We start from the raw sequence: 27,931 nt of genomic DNA, 5'->3' as shown, positions 1-27,931 counted from the left end.
TTATTATTATTATTATTATTATTATTGAGGAGGAGATGACACGGTGGTAACAACACTGACCTGTCTGAGGCTGACCAGCTCCTTCTCCCTGACATCCGATCTGTCCTCACCCGGCCGGCTGACCGGCGTCGATGTGTCCTTCAACTTGGACACCTACAACAAATGAAATATTCAAATTGATATGCTACATTGTTAGTGGAATATGTTTTCTAATCATGCAACCTCTAAAGCTTGACACAAAACAACTGTTACAGACTGTATGACTTATTAAAAATACTTTAAAATGCATAGTCTGAAATGGAAGTCACCAGTTTGAAATGGGTACGGCAAAGCTCAAGAAAGCAGCTTTCTTAGTGGCCAATGTCGACTTCCTGTTAATCATTTCATTGGTCTGTCATACACGTGACCTGTAATGGGGTCTCCTCAGCGGTAGCAAGAACTTGTATCTGATTTTAATGAGATTGAGATAATCTGAACACCTTGGTTTAGGCATGTTTACACTTAATGCGTTTACACTTAGGATGTTTACAGTTAGGATCGAAAGAAGAATGAGTGGGTAATAGGGCTGGGACGGGTAACTCGGGTATCCGGGTCAGGTGGGTACTGAGTAGGACCCGGGTACCCACAGGACTACCCGGACCCGTGGTTAGTCATGTGATATATTGTTTAATGACTAAAATTATCTAGAACTCTATGGTTACACTACAAGTCACTAATGCTCGCATTTCTTTCTGACTATGCACCCATTCTTTCTGATTTTCTTCCATATGGTTGAATAAAGATATAACTTAAGTCAACTTCAGTGTATGAATGACCAGATTGTTTAATATACGTGTATCTCAATACGCGTATATCCTGGTCTATCCTAAAAATGTTCCCAATCGGACATTTTGAGACATCTCCTGAGACCTACAGTGGGTACCCGGGTAGGGTCGGGTAGTAGTGGGGTGGGCCCACGGGTATAAAATTTGGACTCGTCCCAGCCCTAGTGGGTAAGTTGAAATTTAATGTTGCCTCAGCATTAAATCAGTCATATAGCGTCGAGAACAAGTTGATGCATAGTGTGTGTTTATGTCCGGCGCCACCTACCCTGTTGTTGAGCGTGGTCACTTGGACGTCTCGGTCGCGGAGCTCCTTTTTCAACATCTCAATTTCTCGGGTGAGTTTGCTGATCGATGAATCCTGCAATATGATGACATTATGATAACTCATCACGAACATATCAGTAATACGAGAGAGTGTGTCAAATATCACGGAACATCATGGAACATCAACCCACATTTCAGTAAAATAAGACATCTTTGTTCTATGATCATAATGATTTTCAAGAAACAAAATTTCAAAAAAAATTCTTTCATTTTGTAAAAGGGGTTTTTTTGAAGGAAGAGAATTTATGGATGTCAACTTCTTTATTATGAGGAACACAACGTTTCGGAGTATATACTTACTCCTTTATCAGGTGTATTCTCTTCATTAGATATTTTTTTACCTTTTAAAAATATTTTCACAATTAGAACATAAAACCTTAGCATCCTTTTAGGGTATAATTTCACACTATGTCAGTGGACTTAATGATTGTGTTCACTCATGTTTTATGAACAGAAACAATATGCCAACTTTATCATATTTTTATCAATAACTAGAAACACTGATAAGATAATGATATTCAAATATTCGTAAAACATGCTTTTTCTACTGATCATACTTTTCTTCTTAACATTTACTGTATTTGTATCAATAATTGAAAAAACATACCTAAATATAACTAATATACATTAAATTTGTTTTTCATGATCATAACATTTTTGTCATTTTCTTTCAGAATGAAAAATTGATGTTTATCTTTTTCCTGTTTTTTTTATCAATTTGACAAAAGTTTGAGTGAGTGAGTGAGTGAGTGAATGTTCTGTTACCCAGGTGCAGTCAGCGATATTCCAGTTATATCATAGAGGCCTGTACATAATCAAGTCTTGGCTTGGAAATCCACTTGTTGGAAGCATGTGCAATGGCCTCTCCCGTCCTTGTAGTCCCTTTAATGCCCGAGTGCAAGGCAGGGTAACAACAAGTACCATCACTAACGTATCAAACCCACGACCTTTCTCTCTCCGGGCAGACGCTCTATCCACTAGACCACACCAGCAGTCCAACTCAGTGAGTGGTTCTAACACCACTTTGAACATCACGCTTGATGTGGGAGGAAATCCCCAAGTGATGCAGATCTAGGACGTTTACCATTTTGGCGAAACCCCTGAGCATAACTACGTTGCTGACAAACCTTGAAACATAATCTCGGCAACACAGGATTCGAACCCACGATCATACGTGGTATATAAACTTAAGGGACACAACTCTGCACAGCAAATTGTTGCACCGACATGCTTGAAGAGCTGTAAGCTATTCATAGCACAAGGACACACCCAGTCAGTCAGTGAGACAAATCAGCTGACAGTGAAATAGGCAAGTGACAGACAGTGAAATGTGCATGAAATTGACGAGAGTTCTCAAGCAGGTAGATGTCTTGAATACGCATTCAGAGTGTAACACACCAAATCTCATGTGAAATTATTTCTTCAAACTAACTCTATACATCAGTTATATAAACACACATGCCAATGACAGTATATCTTATATTGCACCAAGTTTAATTTGGGGGTTAATAAATACATTGTCATACTGATTGCGTTGTGATAATTGCATGTTAACTATCACATATACAGGTGACGTGACAAAGATAAGAAGCTAGCACCAGGTTATATGTGATAAAAAGTTTTAAAAAATAAATCCAAAGAATAAAAAGAAGCTTGTCCACCAATATTTAATTCCTTCCCAAAAATCTAAAAATTCCCGATCATAAAATATTATTAGCATTTGAAATAACCCTTCATATTTTTATCAAAGTGAAATCGAAAAAATGTTAATAAACTGTGGACATAAATGTTTAAGGTCAACATGTTAAAAAAGACTTTTCCCTTCAAATATAATTCTGGGTAACAATTGTTTTGAATTTAATAAAATCATATAGATGTTTCTTCATATTTTAACATCAAGCATTATTTTTTTAAAATTGAGGAATATTCATGTAAATAATTTTGCTCAATTTGAAAGATGATTTAAGGTTAAAAAAACAACCACCCTTTTAATGTCAATTTACCTTCACAATTAATTCACATCCCTACGAGTCTGAACTCATAACACGAAAAAACCTTCCATGTTACTATTTTCAAATTCTATTCCAAATAAATTGTAATTTTAACCAAATATTTTTTACATTTTTTTTGGCCTATTTCCAGGACAAACAAAAATGTTGGAAGTATAGCAAGACATATAACCAGGAATGTATGAAAGAATTAGATGTGAAAACCATTGCATGTGCCGCACAGACTCTCACACTTACCTGCTCCTCATCCTCCTCTTGCTTTACAATAGAACAGAAACACATTAGCCCTACCACCACAGCACGCAGGCTAATCACATGGGGGTCTACACTACTTGGGGGGATTACAAGACAACTCGGACCATTAAAAACTGAAATATTGCACAAATTGTCTAGGTAACTCATTATTAATCTATCATGCAGAAAAGGTGAGGAATTTGTATTAAAAAATTATATTTGGAAAAAATTACTTATATTCATCTTTTTTTACATTATAATACTACAAGCGAGCATGCATTTGCCAAGCATAGGCTGTGAGAATGATGAAAAATTTTATTTGAAAAAAAAAGAGAAAGATATAATGACCTATCTGATTTGCATATTCAAATGTGCTTGTACAGAATGGAGAAATGGCTGAAGCTGTGAGGAGATTCATTAATGCAAGCTACAGTCTGACGTCACTCTTACGTTACACTTAAAGTATATGTCTATTTTTCTAAAGCATAATCACGAGACCTGTCTTAGTCTTTAATCTATGATTTTAAGTCAATTATTTTTTGTTTAAAGTTCAGTTTTGTCGTCAGCAGGCTTTTTCTCAGAAAGAGTAATTAGAAGTTAACAAGAACTTACACAAAAGACTCTCTGTAGTGAATAAAGAAAACGAATTAACAACAAATGTATTAAATGTTTACTGGTATTCTGAACAGACTTAACTCCGACAGAATAACACAACTGAAAACTTATGCGCATATGTAACCACAGCAACAAACAGTTAAAAATCGTTTTACAAAAAGTCATGAAGCAGTAGGTAGGTGACAAACGAAAAACAATTAAAAAATCAAAACAACAAAAATCATTAAGCAGTAGGTGGGTAAATAATAAATGGGATGTTCGAATGACAGACAATGACGGGTTAGTCATAGACAGGAACATACTATTCTGTTAGTGTAATAAACATGGTTGTTAGGGTAACATTGTGAATTCACTTACTTTACTCGACATGTCGCGTTGCATCTGTGTAACTAAACCCGAAGTGATGTTTTTGTCTTTCTTAACCCTCTCCAACTCATTGCGGACATTGTTCAGTTCCCGCACCTTCTCGTTGAGCTCTTGTCTAAGATGGTAGTGACTATCACCGGAATCACCTTTCATGTTATTTAGCTACAAATGCAAACAGTCGCCTTGTCAGTGGATTTCAATTTCATTTTGGACATATCCTTCAGAGAGATTGCTATCTCATTAAAATCAGATCTAAGTTCTCGCTGCCGGTAAACATAGATCGGAGGACATCCCATTACGAGTCTCGTCAGAATGACCTTTCGCGAACTTTGACCAACCAATGAAATGACTAACAAGATGTCGACACCAGCTCAAGAAAGCAGCTTTCTTGAGCTTCACGGCCCTCGTTTCAAACTGCAACTTCCATATCAGACGCTTGAAAAATATGTTGACACAGTTCTCAATTAAAATTTTGAGCTGAACAAACGAACATTCCGGAATGTCTAATATATGGTTGCGATTGTATGGCAGTGCTTCCCACGTACTGTGCAAGGGATCCTCCATTCAAATGTTTATCCCACGGAAGCGAGGGATAGACGATTATTTTGCCAAAATTAGTCGTACAGGCCATAACTGTCGTTCGGAATACAGCGTATTAACGTTTTCAAGGTTGCATGATTAGAAAACACATTCCGACTGTCACTTTCATGATCTGGTAAGCGACACTCTGATTGGTCGGATGAAAGGTTGTTCTGACGTGACCCCTAATGGGATGTCCTTAGATCTTTATTTAGCGATAGCGAGAACTAAGATCTGATTTTGATGCTTTTTGGTGTTAGAAAAGTGAGCATGGTTTTACACCATCTTAGCAATATTCCAGGAACACATGGAAAAGGACACCAGAAATTAGCTTCACACATTGTAACCATGTTGGAAATCGAACCCAGACCTTCAGCCAACAAGCAAACACTTAACCCCTGGGCTACCCAACACGCCATTATCCGAAAGAGGTTCAAGGATAAAGATTTGTTGCCATGAAATTAGGAATGATTTATTCTTGTGGAATATCCTAACTGATCACACTACTGTCTTTACAAACAACTAGACACAGATCACTGACTACCAAAATTTGATTAGGCAACAATAAATATATTGTTGGATGTTAGATCAAATTTATCAAAAAAGTGAGAAGAGAGGTGAACTATTTCTTCTATATTCTTCTTCTTTTAAAAATAAACTATATCTTCTTTTGTGTTCATTCCCATCATTCCCATAGGGGAATTCAAATAAATACATAAATATACCCAGTCAAGTTTTCGGCCTCCCAGTTTTCATCAGACAACTCTTTGTTGGTTTTGTAACAACATGACTAGAGATCCTTTTTCAACCATTGCTGTAACTGACTTGAGCTACAACGTCATGCACAGTTAGTAATAATGTCATAGCTCAAGTGGTTACAGCAATGGTTGGAAAAGGATCTCGAAAGTTGTAGTATAAAAACTAAACAGAGTGTGTCAGATGAAGGCCAGGGCCCACTTGCACAAAGCGATCTTAGCGCTAAGAGGATCATAACTCCCATAATTTAACATAGGCTTACGATAGTCTTAGCGCTAAGATCACTTTGTGCAACAGGGCCCAGGAGTCTAAAAGCTTGACTGTATACTGTAAATCGTGAAATTAATGCGTCTCCATAAGAATGCGACCGCTGGCCCCTAGCCAAAAATGCAACTCAATATGAACGTGATGAATGCGACACCCCCTCCTCTCAAGCATCAGTGGATTTATATAAAGGAAATGTCCTCTGTCAGAATCCTCACCTTAATCCAACCTTACATTAATCCAATCACATGCCAAATAGCACCGCTTATTAGCGCTGAGTAGAGTACTTCCGCTAAAACAATACATGCACGCTGGCCTGTGTCGGCCAAGAACCAAGACACTATGTCTGTCTGGACTTGCATGTCATATACAGTATATATTCTTGAAGGAACGTTTGAAAGTAATGACAAGAATGGTTTCAAATATATGGGACATATTCATTGGAACAATAGACTACTACTGTTAATGTAGTTCATCTCCATGGTCAGAAAAACTAATCAAGTCTTTGAATGGCATTTAGAAGTGATGGACACCCCAACATGTGGTTGATTAAAACACCAATCTCTCCGAACAGGACATGGTAAAGGCAACATTTTCCCTAAAGACCAATTCAACTATTACGAATTTATTGTGGGCGTCACAATATATCATAGAATTGATGCATTGCGATATTAGTGGTCAGAAATCAATGCAAGATATTTCCCAGTATTCATAATAGAAACCGGAAATTATTTAAGGAATAAGTACACAGAACAAAGGAAATTTGTGTTACTTTATTTACCCCCAAAATTTCTTAAAAGTGTCCCCAATATTTTTCTAACTGGGACTATAAATCCCTTATACCCCACCATGAAGAAAACAAGCTGCACATGGATTTCTGAGTGGGACAACAAATCCCTTATACCCCACCATGAAGAAAACAAGCTGCACACGGATTTCTGAGTGGCACAATAAATCCCTTATACCCCACCATGAAGAAAACAACCTACACATGAATTTCTGAGTGGGACAATAAATCCCTTATACCCTACCGTGAAGAAAACAACCTACACATGGATTTCTGAGTGGGACAATAAATCCCTTATACCCCACCATGAAGAAAACAACCTACACATGGATTTCTGAGTGGGACAATAAATCCCTTATACCCCACCATGAAGAAAACAAGCTACACATGGATTTCTGAGTGGCACAATAAATCCCTTATACCCCACAATGAAGAAAACAAGCTACACATGGATTTCTGAGTGGTACAATAAATCCCTTATACCCCACCATGAAGAAAACAAGCTACACATGGATTTCTGAGTGGCACAATAAATCCCTTATACCCCACCATGAAGAAAACAAGCTACACATGGATTTCTGAGTGGCACAATAAATCCCTTATACCCCACCATGAAGCAAACAAGCTACACATGGATTTCTGAGTGGCACAATAAATCCCTTATACCCCACCATGAAGCAAACAAGCTGCACATGAATTTCTGAGCAGGACAATAAATCCCTTATACCCCACCATGAAGAAAACATGGATTTCTGAGTACTACAAAGCAAAAAGTTGCATGTTGTTTACGATCAATAGCGATGATGGATATCGATGATGCCTGATTATGTATTATGTTGTCCTGCTACCATCAAAATATATGTCATTTTATGAGGTAAGTGAACTGTGACAGCCTGTTTCCATGACAACATAATTAGTATCTGACACATTCCACCACACCACACAAAATAATACCCTCTACAAATCATTAGTACATGCTAAACAATCAGTTGTCTCTGTGCTCATAACAAATTATACATGAAATAACCACATGCTATCCATGTTAGGCAAGGAAAATCAATTTCTTGTTTAATGGATTTTATTGAAGAAATATGCCAAATAGGTTACAGTAGATGATAATTAGCCTCAATCATTTTCATATTCAAGTCTTACTGTTTAACATGTTTAAGGAAAACTTGTATGAAAAACAAAAAAATATACTGGACTATATATCAATAACATTTATTTTTAAATTTATTAACTAAAAAAAACCTTTGTGACAATATACAAACTAACCCATAATACCATTTCTACTTTGTATTTCTTGCAAATTAATACCCAAACCACAGACAAATATGTAGTAAGATATATGAAACACACATATGGAACCTGGACAAGAGCTAAGCACCAACTACTGTATATCTCCATAAAAAATAATCAGTTTTTTAATGGAACCCTTTCCTTTTTAAATGACAAAACAAAACTTTTCATTTACAAAGTTACATACTCATATTGAAATACAGAAACCGAATTGATTATCTAATGATATGTTTTGTAAATGTTCTCAGTTGCTACCATTTCAGTTGCCTTAGTTACCAATATACACGAAAGTTCGAAAAATATGGAAGTATGAAGGGGTGGTGCTTAATAATTTTCCAGGGGTATACACTGAACATAATATGAAAGAACACCTGTGACACCTACCTGTTCCTTGAGTGACGCGACCTCGTCCTTTCGGGCGTTCACCTCCGCCTCTAGCACCAGTAGCTTCGAAGTGACGTCTACGTCTCCGCCCATGATGACGGACGGCTCTTGATGAAGTTTATTCTGCAGCTGTCCATTCTCCTGTTGCAGCTGTTGAATCAGCTGTTCTTTACGGTAGGCGTCAAATTCACCTACACGCAGTCGGCTGTTTTCTTCTGTCAACTGTAGAATTTTTTGCTCCTGGAAGAAATTATGAAACGGAATTTGGTTAGAGTTAGTGGACAGTTTATAGGATATGTGTCATGGTTTGGGGACATCAAGCATGGGAATCAAACCCAGACCTTCTCCATGACAAGTGAACACACTAACCCACTGGACCACCCAACATAGGATGTTTCCACTTTGTAGACACGAGTGAGTGAGTGAGGTTTTACGCCGCTTTGAGCAATATTCGAGCAATATCACAGCAGGGGACACCAGATATGGGCTTCACACATTGTACCCATGTCGGGAATCGAACCCGGGTCTTCGATGTGACAAATGAACGCTTCAACCACTTGGCTACCCTACTGCCCCGGGTAGACACGAAGAACCATAAAGATAGTGTATCAATGTTGGGAATCAAACCTAGACGTTCAGCTCATATCGCTTTTATAGCGACGTGCATGCATGTGTGTGTCTTTGTGTGTGTGCCAGTGCTTGTATTAGTCCAGACTACTTCTGTTCCTACGGTGCTTACCCACTGAGATACCAAGCCTAATTTTTAACGTGGATACCCCACAATGCAGTGACTCTCAGCCGACCAGTCCTTGGTTCAGCCCCTCATGCTGAACGCCAGGCAGGGAAACAACAAGTACCAGCTTTTCACACTTTTTGGTACGATGAGGCCAGGGATTGAACAACCGACCATCCTTTCTCCAGGCAGATGCTCTCGCTCTATCCACTGGGCTACAGAGGTGGGCTCAAATACTGGTGTTATCATAATATTTATAATATTAGCTATTATTAGCATTATGCCATTCAAACAATACTCAAAATGAGGCTATGGTTTCGAAAGGGTCAAGCGTATTTATTAGGACTGGGACGAGTCTAAATTTACTACCCAGGTACCCAACCACTTAATTCCCTACCCCGCTATGGGTCTCAAGATCAGGTACAAAATGTCAGATGGGGAATAGTTTGACCGTAGACTTAGCAAAATGTATTTACATACACATTTGAAATGATCTTGTCATGTATACACTGAAATTGACTGAAACTTTATCTTTATTCAAACATATGAAAGTCAGAACGAATGCGTGCATAGTCAGAAAGAAATGCGAACATTACTGACTTGTAGTGTAACCATAGAGTTCTGGATAATTTTAGTCATTAAACAATATATCACGTGACTAACTACAGGTCTGGGAAGTCCTGTGGGTACCCTGGTCCTCCTCGGTACCCACCCGACCCCAGTACCCGAGTTAGCTGTCACAGCCCTAGTAACAAAATACTAGCTCATCAAGGATGCTTGTAACCATGGCGAACCAATAATGAGTGAGTGAGTATGGTTTTACGCCGCTTTTAGCAATATTCTAGCAATATCAGGGCGGGGGACACCAGAAATGGGCTTCAGACATTGTACCCATGTTGGGATTCGAACCCGGGTCTTTGGCGTGTCGAGCGAACGCTTTAACCACTAGGCTACCCGACCGCCCCTCGAACCAATAGAACCTGGAACCTAAGTGTCATGTGACCTACCTTCTCCTGCATCAGCTGCAGTAGATCAGGACAGGGTGCTTGCTGCGGCGTTGGTGGCGGCGCTTGCTGCATCCTCTGTGTGTTGATAGATGATTGTGTGGACCCCATCCATCCCACTGTGTCACAGATAAAAACACTAACATTGAACACTGGCCAGCATGGCGCACAGAGAAACCTTCTCCCAGAGAAACCTCTTCTCAGAGAAACCTCCTCACAGAGAAACCTCCCCACAAGACACATTACATTCAAATCCATGAAAGACTTAAAAGACATAATAATTGCAATTACTTTTGAAATAAAAAGCACTATTCATGAACTAATAATAAAACACGCCCGAGGGTGTGTGTGGCTCAGCTGTCTGGTGTACACACAGAGGTCGTATCTACTTGTTTGGAGCTCATTTCAGACGAGTGGATTATGAAAAAATAGCTAGATTTTGTTACAAACAACTAGTCCCTCTGGATTTTCACTTGTCTCAGACTAACTGACCAGTGGTCTTTTCTAACCCTGGCTGTATAGCAGTCGAGGCCGGAGGGCCGCAATTAGCCACGTGTTTGTACAGCCACTTCCTGTCTAGTTGTTCGACAGATGTTTGTTTGTTTGTTTGTTTGTTGTTTAACGCCACACTTAGCAATATTCCAGCTATATGATGGCGATCTGTAAATAATCCAGTCTGGACCAGACAATCCAGTGATTGACATCATGAGCATCGATCCACATAATTTGGATATGATGACATGCATCCACCAAGGCATCAAGCCTGACCACCCGATCCCGTTAGTCGCCTCTTACGACAAGCATAGTTTCCTGTTACGGCAAGCTTGGGTTGCTGAAGATCTATTCTACCCCGGATCTTCATGGGGAGACAAGCTTGGGTTGCTGAAGACCTATTCTACCCCGGATCTTCACGGGGAGAAAAGCTTGGGTTGCTGAAGACCTATTCTAACCCTGATCTTCACGGGTCCTGACAGAAGAAGGAAATTACAACGTTGTCTGTCAAGTATTCATTTTTTTAGGAAACAACAGTGACAAAAATGCCTTTTTTCATCACATACAGGGTACATAAGACTCATAAACACTGCCTTTGGAATTGTGTGCCAAGAAGACAATATGCTTGTTCCATCTTCAAACTTGGCACCATGACCCAGATAATCATAAGGCACTTGTAAAATTGAGATAGAGAGTCAGCTGCCTTCCTTTTCATTGTACCCTTATACACCCTGGGCAGTCCGATCCTGGCCAGTTAGACCCTGAGACAGTTAGATCCTGAGGCAGTTGAAACCTGAGGCAGTTGGATCATGGGGCAGTTAGACCCAGAGGCAGTTAGACCCTTAGGCAGTCAGATCCTGGGCAGTTAGATCCTGGGCAGTTAGATCCTGAGGCAGTTAGATCCTGGGCAGTTAGATCCTGGGGCAGTTAGATCCTGTGGCAGTTAGATCATGAGGCAGTTAGATCATGAGCCAGTTAGATCCTGTGGCAGTTAGACCCTGAGGCAGTTAGATCCTGGGCAGTTAGATCCTGTGGCAGTTATATCCTGGGCAGTTAGATCCTGTGGCAGTTAGATCCTGGGCAGTTAGATCCTGAGGCAGTTAGATCCTGTGGCAGTTAGATCCTGGGCAGTTAGATCCTGGGGCAGTTAGACCCTGAGGCAGTTAGATCCTGGGCAGTTGGATCATGAGACAGTTGGATCATGAGGCAGTTAGATCATGATGCAGTTAGATCCTGTGGCAGTTAGACCCTGAGGCAGTTAGACCCTGAGGCAGTTAGAACCTGAGGCAGTTAGACCCTGAGGCAGTTAGATCCTGTGGCATTTAGACCCTGTGGCATTTAGACCCTGAGGCAGTTGGACCCTGAGGCAGTTGGACCGTGAGGCAGTTAGACCCTGAGGCAGTTAGATCTGATTATGACAGTTCCGTATTAGAGTAGGAACACTTAAGAAAAAAAATTGTGAAATGTGTGTCTTTTATGTGTCTTCAACAATTAACAAATCAAATCTTACCCCCTGAATTGCTCCTTGGCAACGGACCCCCAACAGGTGGCCCGGTCACGCCCGCAAACCTCATGTCACATGGTCCTCGTCTTACAGCCGACGCCCCCGCTGACAGTGGGCGTGACCTGAGTGGGGGGCGGGGCAGTGGCCCCTGGGTCGTCCCTGTCCAGGTGACAGAGGCTGGAGGTGCTGTGGATGTTGCAAGGTACGGCAGGTTGGTGGTGCTGTGCAGCTGTTGCTGATGTTGCTGCTGCTGGTCGTAGATGGTGATTGGCTGGGGCCAGGCCGACCCTGGGCGGGGCTGCACGGGGGGATACAGCACCTAGAGGGGGCAGACAAGGACATGAGGTTGACCAGGAAACAACATACCACTCCAGGGCCCCAAAACTCAAATCGTCCGCCCGTACTGACGAGTGGCAGCATGTGCCGGACGAGTACAAACATTTCAATCGTATCAATTCATCTCTTATCGTTTCAAGATCATTTTGAACCTAAATTTCAGTTTCATCTCTCACACAATCAAAGTAATAACAACTAAATACTTGTCGCTCATATCACAAAGAATGAGTGAGTGAGTGAGTATGGTTTTACGCCCCTTTTAGCAATATTCCAGCAATATCACGGCGGGGGACAGCAGAAATGGGCTTCACACATGTCCCATGTCAGGAACATATCACAAATAGATGACACACTTGACAACTGTCTGTTACAGAAACAGGAAGAAGTGTGTTTGCGCAACAGGTAACAAAACTAGTTTTTAAAGGGAGATAATTAGTTTTAAATTTATTTTTTTGGGTGACTCATTACTGACGCTCAAATGTCAAAGCGAAAGCGAACAGCTGATGATTGATTTGTGAGGGAAAGGCTGATATATGGATGAGGATGGTGGATCTAAAAGCGAAAAACATGATCTAATTAACAAACAGTCCAAAAAAAGGAACATTTCTTTAAAAATCTGCCAAACTGGCGAATATGCTTCGAAACATATATTGACATATTCTCGATTAAAAAAATTAAAACTGACAAGAAGAACATTCTGGAATGGCTTATAGATGGCCTAGATTGTATGGATATAATCATAAAACCCGTAACTGTCGTTCGGAATACCCCGTGTTAAGTATTTCATGGTTGCATGATTAGAAAACACATTCCAACTGTCACTTTCATGCTCTGGTAAGCGACGCTCTGATTGGTTGGATGAAAGGTCGTTCTGACGTGACCCGTAATGGGATGTCCTCAGATCTTTGTTTAGCATAGTGAGAACTTAGATCTGATTTTAGTGAGATTTTGTTTTTGCTGAAGGACTACAATCGAAAGACTCCTAAATCTTTAATTGTATTATTCATAAGGGTTATGCCTAGGGTACATTGACATTCAAACTTATTTTAAAACATTGTACATGTGTAGCCATTTTCCAGTACCACAGCTCAAAATCAAAATATCTTCTGAGTGAGAGAACTCTACAGGTAAACAACATGCCAGCCCACGGCGTATTTCAATCTTTCAAAGCCTCGTATCAGGTGCTAGAGAGAATCCCTGAATAAAGGATTACGGAGATTTGTATCTCAGCTTCAGATAAAACGCTCCCAATGCATCATTTGTTAATCTCCTTCAAATTGAAAGCAAAAGGTTCTCTTAAAGTCACAAGTATGCTTCAGTCTTCCAGCTGTTGTACAGGGCAGTTTAATGTTGAATATATATTGAAAAATAAGAGGTATCTAAATCTGCAGTGAGACTACCTCAAATTTCATAACACACTTTGTCATCTACATTGTAGATATTCACAAGTTTCAAAACAATTGTATTGTAATATGTTACGATATGTACTTCAATATACCCGTCTTCCCAAGGCAAAGGCGCAATCTCATTAAAATCAGACCTCAGTTCTTGCTACCGCTAAACAAAGATCTGAGGACATCCCATTAGGCGTCATGTCAGAACGACCTTTCATCCCACCAGTCAGAGCATCGCTTACCAGATTATGAAAGTGACAGTCGGAATGTGATTTCTAATCATGCAACCTCGAAAACTTTAACTCCGAACGATAGTTATGGGTTTAACGACCGAATCCATACAATCTAGACTATCTATTAGCCATTCCAGAATGTTCTTTTGTTTAGGTTTCAAATTTGTAATCGAGAATTTGTCAAAATATGTTTCGAAGCGTAGTTACCATTTTGAAATTAGTGCTGTAAAGCACGATAAAGCTGCCTTCTGATTGGTCATTTCATTGGTCGGTCAAAGTTCGCGCAAGGTCGGTCTGACGTCCTCAGATCTTTGTTTAGCGGTAGCAAGAACTGAGGTCTGATTTTAAAGAAGTGAGTTCACTGACTATGAAAGTCCAGTTTCCACCCTTGACGAACTAGGCTGGAATCTCCAACCTGTGACGTTATTGTGCCCACTGTTCATAAACTTAACATTCAAAAGGATACAAATTGTTTTAGATTTAATACAGATTTAATACAAATTAAATACTCAATTAAATACTCAAATGAATTTCATTTAAATAATCTAAAAATATTTTAAATTTCAAACAATGAAAACATCAACAGAAAGTATCTGTCTTTACCTTTCGCCATTAAACATAAGTCCATGAATAACAAACAACATCCAGCATTAAACCATCGCAGGGAGACCATGTCAGTCTGAGGCCGACAGGCTAATTAGATATAGCCCCTATGTTTTTTTCATGGGATCTGTCAGGTGTATCACGTCGCTCCCTCGTCAAACAGACAGGTGAGTAATTAGATCATGTTCATGTCACAGGCCAGTACTCTATTGCATGTCTGTCGACAACAGCTGCAGCCAACACAACGATTGTACAATAGCCATGATGAGGCACAACACACGACTTCACTGAACGCAGTTATTACAAAAAATGTCTTCTGTTTTCTACATCATCATGACCATAACAACTGACGACTACTTCATCGTGTGATTTATTTTTAATGTTTGTTTGTTTGTTTGTTGTTTATCACCACACTCAGCAATATTCCAGCTATATGACGGCGGTCTGTAGATAATCGAGTCTGGACCAGACAATCCAGTGATTTACATCATGATCACTGATCTACGCAATTGGGATACGATGACATACATCAACCAAGTCAGCAAGTCTGACCACCCGATCCCATAAGTCGCCTCTTACGACAAGCAATGTCGCTTTTTATGGCAAGCATGGGTTGCTGAAGACCTATTCTACCCCAGGTCTTCATGGGTCTTATTTTAATTGAAGCATAGATTAATAAACATCCCTATCACATCTTCAAATGCAAATACAACAGACTAAAAATAAACTGGATCTAATCATGTTTTTTTCATTTAGACCACCGATCATACATTTTTAAAGACGACAGATAACAGTTAACATTAAATAAGTTAAAAAATGAATATCATATTGTGAAAACAAAAGACATCAAACGCTGTTACAGAAAAGTGTGTGGAAAGGCTGTTAGTTCAGACCATACAAAAAGACATGCATATTCCTCTATGCTACATATAACTGTTTATAGTTGAATATAACGTCATAATCGGATTATATAGAGAATGATACACATGTAGTGTTAAATGTTAAATCAGAGGGGATATATCATTATATCAGATAGGGATATATCATGATATACAAGAGGTAGATATATCAAAATGTCAGAGGTAAATACATGGTTATCAACATGAGAGGAAATATATAAATCAGAAGTAGATACATCATGATATATCAGAAGATGTCTCATATTAGGGGTAGATATATCATATATATCAGAAGTAGATATATCATGATATACCGGAAGATGGCATATCAAAACAGAGGTAGAACTATATATCAGATATATGTCAGGTCCTGGGTAAGTCTCATATCCATGTTGTATTCTCCTATATGTTGTATATATCACATGTGAATCTTACACAAGCAAGCTCACAAATTTAAGGAATAAAGACGTTATATCTTGTATTAGTATTACCTCATTAACAATAGAGTATAAAACGTCCTAAAGGGGTCAGTACTTCACAATTTGGGATACACTATTTTCCTCCAAGATATGGATAACATCATGTGTCATACACAAAGGTGACATAATAACGTCATGTGTACGTGATTCTCGTGATGTTTAATAACGTCATGTGTATGTGATTCTTGTGATGTATAATAACGTCATGTGTATGTGATTCTCGTGATGTTTAATAACGTCATTTGTACGTGATTCTCATTGTGATGTATAATAACGTCATGTGTATGTGATTCTCGTGATGTTTAATAACGTCATGTGTACGTGATTCTCGTGATGTTTAATAACGTCATGTGTATGTGATTCTCGTGATGTTTAATAACGTCATGTGTATGTGATTCTCGTGATGTATAATAACATCACGTGTATGTCATTCTCATTATGATGTATAATAACGTCATGTATACGTGATTATCATTGTGATGTATAACGTCATGTATACGTGATTCTCATCGTGATATATAATAACGTCATGTATACGTGATTCTCATCGTGATGTATAATAACGTCATGTGTACGTGATTCTCATCGTGATATATAATAACGTCATGTGTATGTCATTCTCATCGTGATATATAATAACGTCATGTGTATGTCATTCTCATCGTGATATATAATAACGTCATGTGTGTGTCATTCTCATCGTGATATATAATAACGTCATGTGTATATCATTGGAGACTTGATTCATCCTTTCTGCAAGTAACTCTACAATATGCCACAGATGAGAGACCTCGGTGTATAATACAGGTGTATATGATGTTATATGTTATATATCACACAGCATGTCATGTGACCTCACACAATCTCACCCCAGCAAAATGCTGCACTGGATCAGATTTTAAATCTGGACATTCCTGCGAATTGTGAACAAAAGGGGTACTTTTGAGAGAAATGTTAATCAGCCAAATTCTGAAAGAAATATGTATCTTAAGGAGCATGGCTCTTTCTTCTGCTCTGCCTGGAACAAAATAACAAAATTAACTTTGATCATCTATGTTCCTGTTTACCCTGTCTACAGCTCATAAATCAAAACTCCTTACTAAATTACGTTTGGAGATTTAAAATGCACTTGTATAGAAGTTGCCGCCATAGCCTCTCTAATGATTCTTACTTTCATTAAAACTACCAAGCAACATGAGCGATCTTTTGATGCCTTTACACTGGTTAATACAAAATGTCGGTATATCATTCACCATTAGAGACATAGCAGATTAAAATAAAACAGTGCGTTAAGCTTAACATTGCTTTGAACAGTATTTCAGCTATGTGAGTTGACAACGTCTTAGAACTTTGTTGAAACCCACGAGCACAAGTATAATACTGATAAAGCAATGCTGGTGGACCAGGAATCGAACACACGATAATACATCCCTGGCAAACCTTAGAGACGCAACATACTTGGCCACCCATGACACCATAGATTGGTGGTGATTCCGTTTAGGAATATACATCCCCAGCAATCCCCAATTGTTGTAAGATTTGTTTGTTGGTTTGTTGTTTAATGCCGCAGCAATATTTCAGCTATATGACGGCGGTCTGTAAATAATAGAGTCTGTACCAGACAATCCAGTGATTGACATCATGAACATCGATCCACGCAATTGGGATCGATGACATGCATCAGTCAAGTCAGCGAGCCTGACCACCCGATCCCGTAAGTCACCTTTTACGGCAAGCATAGTCGCCTTTTACGGCAAGCATGGGTTGCTGAAGACCTATTCTAACACCGATCTTCACGGGTCAATTGTTGTAAGAGGTCAGTATATGGTTCGGGTGGTCAGGTTCAGTGACTTGGTTGATACATGTCATCGTATCCCAATTGTGTGGACTGTCGCTCATGATGTCAATCACTGGATTATCTGGTCCAGACTTTATTTATTACAAACTGCCGTCATATAGCTGGAATAATGCTGAGAGCTGCGTTAAACAACAAACAAACAAACACAAATAGAAACTAACTCAATTTTATATTGTAATATCAACTTCAGTTTCTTCCAGTGTGATAAATATAATCAGCAAAAAAAAAGTCTGAGCCAAAATATATCATTCTACAAATGAATGATCGAGGTCACTGACACTGAGGTCACTGACACTGACGTCACTGACACTGAGGTCACTGACATATTGACAACTATGAAAAATATTGTCGAAATAGAAAGATTTCAGATGAGAAACTTTTAAGATTCCATGCAAAGTTTAATGACATTGAAAAGGGCATATAACATCTAAAGGAGAAGCTAAGAGATTTACGCAGTAAGAGTTTGACTATATTCATAATCATACCAAAGGGCCTCTCAATCGATAAAGCAACTAAAACAAAGCAAAATTAAAAATGCAAAATGAAAACATGTAAAAACTTTAAGTTTTAATTCATTTAAGTCAATTCAAATCAACATTATTTACATAAGTGAAAGAAATATAAACTACCGATGATGTCATTCTCAGCCTGTTTCAATTATTCACATAAGTGAAATACTGCTGAGTGCAGAGTTAAACAACAAACAAACAAACAAACCGTATTCAACATAATAAGTGCCCAGGGCGCTCTCAAAATTAGAAATAGGGGGCTCTTATTAGAATATTATTTTGGTGAAAAAAACAGAGTTGAAAGAAAAACTTCGTGGTTTATGCAAACAGCCTGAAATGTTTATATACGACAGACATATTTTTCCAGAATTTAATTGCCCATAATTAAGGGTGCATATAACACACGAGTGCGTATTATAAGCAAATAAATAAGTCTTGTGTACATTGTCAATCAGAAGGGTGCAAATTCGGATTGCTCACTAGCAAATATAATAGCAAATATCGCCGTGGGCGCTTATTGGAGCGGGGCACTTATTACGTTGAATACGGTAAGTGAAATAATTATCCCATTTGCATCACTGTTGTCATTGTCAAGTTTATCGTCAATGTCATATTTCTTACACTTTCTACTATACTTGTTCAAACATGTCATACAACTTGCACCAAGATTTTATAACCTCTGTGTCCTCTGGTATGTTTGGTGATAAATTCATGCACCCGGTTAAAGTTGGAACGATAACACAAAGCCTGGTATCAAATCCTACAGGACAACATTTACAATGGATTGCAATAGATTTCTATCATGAACATTCTCAGCTGTAATATAGAATGTGAAAATAATGACAGGGAATGCCAGAGCTCCCGATAACTTTTTGAGCAATTGAGTTTTTCTATTTTAATTGGGTTATAACATTTTTCATTGGGTAACAATATTTTTTCACTCATCCATTCATCACTCTATTGGGTTTTTCAGAAATAAGTGAACATTTTAAGACTTAAAATAATGAAATAATGTTTTAGATGTATAAAACTGTTCTAAATATATAGGCTTGACTCAGAAAGTAAATTAGTTCATAACTGTGTTTCAGAAATAAGCTCCGTTGTACGCATGCTGAAAAAGCTTCATTGGGTATTTATGTGTGCTGTTTTTTAAGTTTTTCATTAAAAACATGCGTTTCAGTACGTAAGATAACTGGTAGTAAGTGGGTTTTGAATATATCTGGGGAGTATTTTACTCAAATACACAGCTTATCTGTAGCTCTGTAGCGCCTCATTGTCTTTATTTGGTTTCTCAGTTTAAATCTGATATGATATTATCATTTATTCCCTAGTACTGTGAATGGCAGCTGGGGTTTAACACCAGGCCTTTTTTGGAGGGGATATGGATTTTTGACCCAAAAATCAATTTGGTAGGTTAAAAAATAAAAATAATAATTCTGTTTTCAAATATTATATTTTATTACCTCAAAATGTTAAGTAGATAGAAGGTGTAGAGAAACAACAAATGTTTAGGCTGAATCAGCTGTTTCATGCAATAGATCATTGAATCTACACTTTCCAATCTGTCTCAATGAATCATCATTCAGTGTGTTTTGAACATTTTAAGTTTGATGTTCAACAGGTTTTAATTATAGTGTCTTAAATCATTTATTTTTAATGATAGCGACAGTATATGAATTCTTTTAAACATTTTACATGGTTCTGATCTAGTCCACATTCCATTTTTTTTGTCAGCAGACTTGTAAACCAAGTTTAAAAAAAGGTTTGTTTGTTATCATCAACAGATGTACTTTGTAACTTGCATGTATTTAAGATTGTATGTGAACTATCTTCTGTAAACTTATTGTTTGTGTACTACAAAAGAAAAGAAAAGAAATCTAAAAAAGTTTTTTGAAAAAATCCAGCCTAATGCTATTTTGAATGCTATCAAAGGTGAGATGAAATTATCACAGGATTCCAAAAGTTATGATTATAATAATGAAAGTTTGCGTCTTTTTACTCTCACACACCCCACACCATAAGCATAAAAACACCAGGAGTGGTACCACCACAAAAAAGTATGCCGCCAACTCGCATCTATTGTATCGTATTTCAAAGAAAAAATCAATGCCAGCTGGTACCACACTTTCAGGCAGTCTTGTCGTGAGTGTCACTTAGCAACCGCTACTATAACCACACTCCATCATTGTCCTTTCCTTCTGTGTCTTTATAGCACAACGTCATTTTGATGTATGTTTTTAGCAGTGTCAAGACAAAATAAGTTAAATAAAAGCTTTGGTGAAGTATATATTTACTTTCCTTCACCATAATGGAAAGTGGTGACTGCTTAAAAAAATATTATTAGAATGTCAATTAAAACAATCGCAGTTTTGAGGCCTGAATGTAGCGTTGCCACGGAGACTGTTGTTAAGTGTGTTGGCTTTTGTGCCTTTCACAGTATTCCAGCCATAACATAGCAAGGGTACCCATTGTACCAAGGTGGAGAATCAAACTCAGCTTTTAGGCATGGTGGGCGAACGCTTTCACCACTACACCACCCTGTTGTTAAGAGAAAGTTTAGTGTATGCAAGTTTGTCTCTCCGACAACACCTCTGTACACACTTGACACGGCTTAATCCCCGCTACATGACACAACCCGGCTCCTATGTTATATGTTCAATGTCTGCCTTTGTCCGGGCCTGATAAGCACAATCAATACTTTCATAACTGTGTAAATACCTACAATGTAAACCCTTGTAAGTATAGCAATACCTCCATGCTATAAAAACTACAACGTTTCTAAAGGGGGTCTACACCGGGACAAACTGGCAGACCCAGGACGTTGTGCTCCGCCTCCCACGCCAGGCATTCCAGTTTACTTGCATGGCCAAATTTTCTTCTAATATTCCACAGTAACCCTGACGATGTATCAGTGGAACAGCCTTTGTTTGTTTGTTTGTTTTAAACAGGGTTGTTCTTTTAACATGTTACATGGCTGGTTTATTTAAAAGTGGAACAAATGTTGGATTGTTCTTTTACGCCACACTCAGCAATTTTCCAGTTTTATGACAGTGGTCTGTGAATGATCAAGTCTGGACCAGACAATCCAGTGATTGATATCATGAACATCGTTCCATGCAGTTGGGATACAATGACATGCATCAACGAAGTCAGCAGGCCTGACCACCTGATCCCGTTAGTCGTCTCTTACCACAAGCAAAATCGGCTTTTACGGCAAGCATGGGTTGCTGAAGACCTATTCTACTCTGGATCTTCACGGGTCACAACAAATGTATGCTAGTGGCATAATATACGGACAATACACTGTTGATGATAACAGCTATGGTGCTAGGGTCAGTGGCTTCAGGTTATAGTCTGTTAATCACTAGTAATAAGTTGTTCCATTGAAATAATACGCATCTTGGAATCCTATTGAACATTTTAATGAAATGCTCATTTAGCATTATGATGAAATATAACAAAAAGCCATAGAAGCAATAGGCATTGAAACACTAACAATCTCATTAATTGCTTGTTTTTACAAATTTCACTCAAAAAGACAATAATAAATACATGAAATAAGTAAAATTTACTGAATTGTGCTGTGAATATTTAAATGACAAAAATTTGACAATTTTTTCCTTTGCACATATTGTAATTGATGATTTATTATAATTTTTTTATAAGCATTTCTTAGAAATTTACAGATGACAAAGTGGACAAAAATGATGAATTGTTTGTCTACTTTGAAGATTTATTTACTTTTTTAAATTTAAGTCTTGGGAAAATAATGGTATTAAGTGAGACAACAGAGTACACATGCTAATGAATTATATTTTTTACCCCTCCACTGAGAAGAATCAGAAGGCTATGTATTACCATGGCAACTATAAGGGCATGACACAACAGCTCCACGACAGTCACACAATAAAGGATAAATCACCAGTCTTGCACCTGACATAGTCAATACAACTCTGTCTTTAATTTCAGGCCTAACAATGTGCACATTGTGCCGGGGTCGTTACTGACCCAGCCGTGTGCTGGAATGGCTTGTCATGGATATTCTATACAACTTGTTGAGGTCATTTACTCTGGTCTTAAAGATATACAATGAGAACATTGGGAAAATAGGATACAGAATAAAATTGTAAAAGGGAGTACGGTCTTTTCCCCTGTTACTTAAAGTGCAAAATATGACCTTCATGTGCAGCATTATAGCCCCGTTTTGTTTCATATTCTAAAAATATTTGGTCAACGTAAATCTAAAAGTTTGTAGTGATATATCAGTCATTCTTTCAGGGGTATGAAATATGTGTCATTTACTGCAAGAAAGTCCCACGAGGTGAGATGGGTTTTAACGTCGCGTCCAAGATTATTGCACTTATATAGCGACATGCATGCACGTGTGTGTGTTTGTGTGGCCTCTTGTATTAGTCCGGACTGATGCCGATTTATAGTGCTAGCCCACCATGCTACCATGCCCCAGTTTAACATGAATACCCCACTCAGACACAGTATACTGACTCCCAGCCGACCAGTCCTTGTTTTAGCCCCTTAATGCCGAGCACCAGACAGGGTAACAACAAGTACCATCTTTTTGTATGATGCAGCCAGGGATCGAACCCTGGACCTTCCGCTCTCCGGGCGGACACTCTACCATTAGAAGGTGACTGTGCTTGTCGTAAGAGGCGACTAACACAATAGGGTGGTCAGGCTCGCTGACTTGGTTGATGCATGTAATCGATCCCAACTGTGTGGATTGATGCTCATGATATTAATTAATCACTGGATTGTCTGGTCCAGACTCGATTATTTACAGATCGCATATAGCTGGAATATTGCTGAGTGCGGCGATAAACAACAAACCAACCAACCAAACAACTCTACCACAGAGGCGGTCTTAAAGCCCTATGAATACAGACTGGTTAATGACAGTCTTTGTGCTGTGTCAGCTTGGAATGTATGTGTCCTAACATTAGTGAATACATATTGAGTTGAGAGTACACTTTGGTTTAGCTTTTGTTTAAATCCAGTATGTTTGCTGAATGAAATACTTTGTTTTGCCAATAGATGAAACATCACTGAGGTTTCATAAATCACTTTTCACAAGTAGCATTCTTCAGCTAGACATGCTAAAGACGTCAGGTAAATTTTTCAGATTTTGCAAAAAACATATTTCAGACTAGATCATTATCTTTTTCACCATTCCAGAATCTACCCCACTGTTTGCGAATGTTTCTTTTAATATATCAGTTACAGCCTCATTCTTCATCTATTTAACAAGAAAATATGTAAAAAGTAAATATCTTATTAACAAAGAAAAGTAAAACGGAAGATAAATTAATTCAATCTTTACCTATATCTTTAAGGACTGACTCTGTGTGATGTATTTATCATATTTTTTTTTTACCGGATAAAGAACATATAAATTTGTGGTTTCCATCTCTCCATGGATTATTGATTAAGGTTTTTGCATACACACACACAAAAAAGCATCCAAGTCTGATTCTAGTGTTCACACAGAAAATACATAATTCAATATTTTTCAAGTCACTGCTGAAAAAACAAACACATTTGATGTTTGAGTCTAAAGGTGTCTTAAAGAACAAATGACTGCAACATAGTTAACGGCATATTGCTGCTGTTAATGATTAATAAAATGATGATACTGATATTCAGAAGTACTTACTGTATTCGTGTTTTCATGCTGAAATTCATATGGAGTGCCATTGTAACCGAATCGGATAATATCGCCGGTCTGTACCCGCACCGTGGCGTTCTGTATCCGACAGTCATTCACATATGTACCCTGTGCTGTGTTTAAGTCCTGGATTACCCAGCAATCCTCCTGATCGTGAAATTCTATAACAGCGTGCTGAGCGTCCACTCCGGGCATCTGGAAATATGAACATGTTGTGTCAGAGCAGCGAAAAATGCTTGGAATCGGAGCGAGGAGGTTATAACGCCACTTTGAACTGTATTTCAGATATGCCACGACATGTGGAAGTAACAGTAGACATTTAATACTGTAAAACCACACTTGTATCAGGGTTTGGTGGAGACACACCAGTAATCATTATCAAGGGGAATCGGGGATTCGAACCCATGACCAGCAGATAGGACAGTTTCACTTAAGCAACTCTGCATGGTAACTTTTTGGGATCTTATAATTATAATCGTCATCATCATCTTTGAAAAATGAGAGCTGAATGAAAGATGAAAATGGTGTAAGACTAGCAGCATCCTATATTTAACGGGGCATGTCTAAGGCACTGCAATTTGCTGTGCAGAGTTGCGTCCCTCGGGCATGCCAGAAACCTATGATTGTGGGTTTGAATCCCGGTTTGCCCCAATTATGTTTCTAGATTTGTCAGCACCATACCCGTGCTCGTGGGTTTCACTGTAGTGGTAAACGTCTAAGACTTGCATCACTTGGGTCTTTCCTTCCTCATTAAGCTGACACACCGTGATATAAGTGGAATACTGTTAAAAACAGCTTTAAACCCAGTACAATAAATTCAAGTAATGATTTATATATACCACAAAATATTAAAAAAGTATCACAATTGTTTGCATTCAGGGATGACCATAACATTAGAATTTATAAGATTTTGAACAGATATTGTCAGTTTGTGGCAGAAACCAAACAAATATTTTGACATATGACAGATAATGCTCTAAACATTAGCAGTATCGACATGATATGATATATCGGCATTGTGTATGGTTGATAAATTCAAATTATTGAGTAAGGAATTCAAATCATGGGGGAATTTCAATAACAATTATGCGTGTAATGCATTGTTTACATAAATTATCAGCTGATTACAATAGCATAGAAATTGGTTTACATTAATGACACTGTTTAAACTGATATCAAGGAAGAGGTAAATATATTAAATAAACCATATTAGTTTTAACCTAGAAAACTCTCTCCACCCTGATTGTTAATGTTTGTTTACCCGGTCACTATGATCAATTTCACATTATCAAACCTGTTGAGCTATATCTTGTCAGGGAGCCTACACCAGTTAAATGCCATATCATGATAATAATCACACAGGTATGAAATAATATTTCAACACAATATCGATATTAGAGTTATGATAAACATAATCTAAAAGATAACTAGTTGTCACAGTGTTGTATGAATTGTACAAAATTATCAATTTGTCGGATTTGTTGTACAAGTTTACACAAGAATATATCCAATATTACACGAAACGTTGACAAGCTGTGAGATCTCATATCCATTATGAACACACCTGAATGATAATATCACATCCTTCTCTTCCTATAGTTGTCACTTTAGGTCCCATCGGGCATAACATGCCCTCACCTCCTTTTAAAAATGCTTTCATTTTCGGCGATTTCCAACACAGTAATGCCGATATTTGGTCCCTTGCAAACTGAGGGCGTGTATATAGTCAGCAGGTGCCCGTGCGGTGATATGATTCCAAGAGTGCAAGGTTGCGGTCTGACTTTCTTCTTTTCCGCTGATTAATTATCTATTGTTTTGTCCGACCCATCCTCTATAATTCATCGCCTCTCAGCGTCCATTTATTTAGAAGATATATCTCCCTCCATCAACTTGAAATCAACACGCATGTCATTCATTGCCATCGTGACAACCAAACAGTTTTACTCTCGAACCTAGAAACTGTAAACAACTTTACATAGAGACGTATTTTTTGGTCTTAGAAAGTAGCTTTCTCAAAACAAAGTTATGTACTTATGTATGTTTAGTGTTGTAACGTTAGGAGCGTTGTTAATTAGGTATGTTGAACGAATTCTCTTTATATTTGGTTAAAAATATAACACTATGGTTTGAGGTTATTTTATGTAAATTTACTCGCGTTGTACAGGACCGTTATTCGGATACTATTTGGCAAACGACTTATTCAGTCAAGTGCTTATTGGGAAGCCCATACCGTTTTTTATTAATCAGAAGACGCAAAAATAATAATATTAGAGCACATTTACAATTTATTTTAACCTCGATAAACAATTTATTGCTATCATATTAAGAATGTTCAACATTCTAATGGGTTTCAAACACAAGAAAAATGTATAAAAGAATTATTTTTAGGGAATAAATAAATGTGTGCCTACATACGTTTCAATATGTGCTAAGTTTGTCAGATTCAATTGTACAAAGGCCAATTGGCCCATTGTACTACATTTGCATCAGACATATTTATATAGGAGTTACCTAATTAATACTTTCTTTTGTTGTCAACACGTACGCATATGAAATGTTGCAAACTTTATCATGGTATCATTTTTTTATAAGTGACAGAGCCTTTCTATACAAAATTAATGATGGTTAACTGTCTTTGGGAATAACATTCCCCGCATGAAGAGAACAAATATAACACCTAACTTTCATCCTCAATTATTAGACAGTATTATCCTCAATATTAGCAACACCCATACGGTCAAGTTGAAGACCAAGAGTATTTTGTCCACATCTAAATATATTTATTTATTTATTTTCTGTTTTGACTCATTTGCATTGTCACGCAAGCCAATATTTAATGCATTTCACATGGTAAATGTTATGAAATGGATACATGCCTCATTCACCATTGGCCACTGCATATACAGTTCGGTAGCCTGTATGAAGTGCAAATTATACAAAGTCTGCGATGTTCTATTTCAATACCATTCTATGTTTTGGTATTCCAAAGATCTTAGCTCCATACATTAGCATCGGAACAATTTTCTTTTCAAATATAAGAAATGCTTCCTCAATTAAATTACGTTTTATCAACGATTTAACTGACCCAAGTGCTTTGCTTGCTTTGCCTGCCTGCTTGCCTTGCCTTGCCTTGCCTTGCCTTGCCTTGCTTGCTTGCTTGCTTGCTTGCTTGCTTGCTTGCTTGCTTGCTTTGCTTTGCTTTGCTTTGCTTTGCTTTGCTTGCTTGCTCACGTTTTACAGGCCTTGGTTCTAATTAATGTGGGAGTGTAAAATAGTCACAAATGTTTATATTTTCTCGTGTTTTGATAAAGGGCCTGCCATTTTAAAGACAATCAATTTACTCTTCTCAGTATTTATATCCATACCCCACTTGTGTGAGTATAAATATACTAGTAATTCATCAAGACGTTGTTGTTTTTTCGTAATTTTAAAACACTATCTGCAACAAATTTCAATTCGTCGGCAAACGATAAGGCAATTATATTCAACATTTCTTCAGAAATAAAAACACCATCATGAAATTTATTTTCCAAAGGTATAACTATTTCGTTAATAAACAAAGGAAAAAGTACATGACTAAGAGTACAACCTTGTCTTACCCCAAATGAGCTATTAAAATACTCAGTCAAATTCGTACCATAATCGTATGTTACCATAGCTTTCACATCGTTATACATAATCTGGATAATACAAAAGAACCTGCTGCACTAAAATATACATTAACATACACCTATTAATCCTTTCAAATGCCTTTCGAAAATCAATA

At 37.9% G+C, this 27,931-nt stretch overlaps 1 protein-coding gene across 2 annotated transcripts in view; it reads right to left on the bottom strand.

The window, feature by feature from the left end:
- The window catches only part of LOC139471279 (forkhead-associated domain-containing protein 1-like), a 50,110-nt gene extending 24,025 nt beyond the window's left edge, over positions 1-26,085 (bottom strand). The window contains exons 1-9 of one of the 2 annotated variants that reach the window (XM_071253578.1): positions 25,730-26,085; positions 24,154-24,360; positions 12,181-12,493; positions 10,182-10,297; positions 8,442-8,681; positions 4,364-4,534; positions 3,395-3,415; positions 1,090-1,182; positions 61-153 (exon numbers count right to left, since the gene is read on the bottom strand). In XM_071253578.1, coding sequence (XP_071109679.1) covers positions 61-153; positions 1,090-1,182; positions 3,395-3,415; positions 4,364-4,534; positions 8,442-8,681; positions 10,182-10,297; positions 12,181-12,493; positions 24,154-24,360; positions 25,730-25,825 — 1,350 coding nt within the window. In that variant the 5' untranslated portion in view covers positions 25,826-26,085. The remainder of the gene's footprint in view (positions 1-60; positions 154-1,089; positions 1,183-3,394; positions 3,416-4,363; positions 4,535-8,441; positions 8,682-10,181; positions 10,298-12,180; positions 12,494-24,153; positions 24,361-25,729) is intronic. The other variant, XM_071253579.1, reaches the window with a different exon arrangement.
- Between the last annotated feature and the right edge of the window lie 1,846 nt (positions 26,086-27,931).

Source organism: Haliotis cracherodii, unplaced genomic scaffold (genome assembly GCF_022045235.1).
Source record: "Haliotis cracherodii isolate W230 unplaced genomic scaffold, xgHalCrac1.p SCAF_22, whole genome shotgun sequence".
NCBI classification, from domain to species: Eukaryota; Metazoa; Mollusca; class Gastropoda; order Lepetellida; family Haliotidae; genus Haliotis; species Haliotis cracherodii.
The sequence above is the reverse complement of the archived record's forward strand: the minus strand, read 5'-3'. Positions and strand labels throughout refer to the sequence as shown.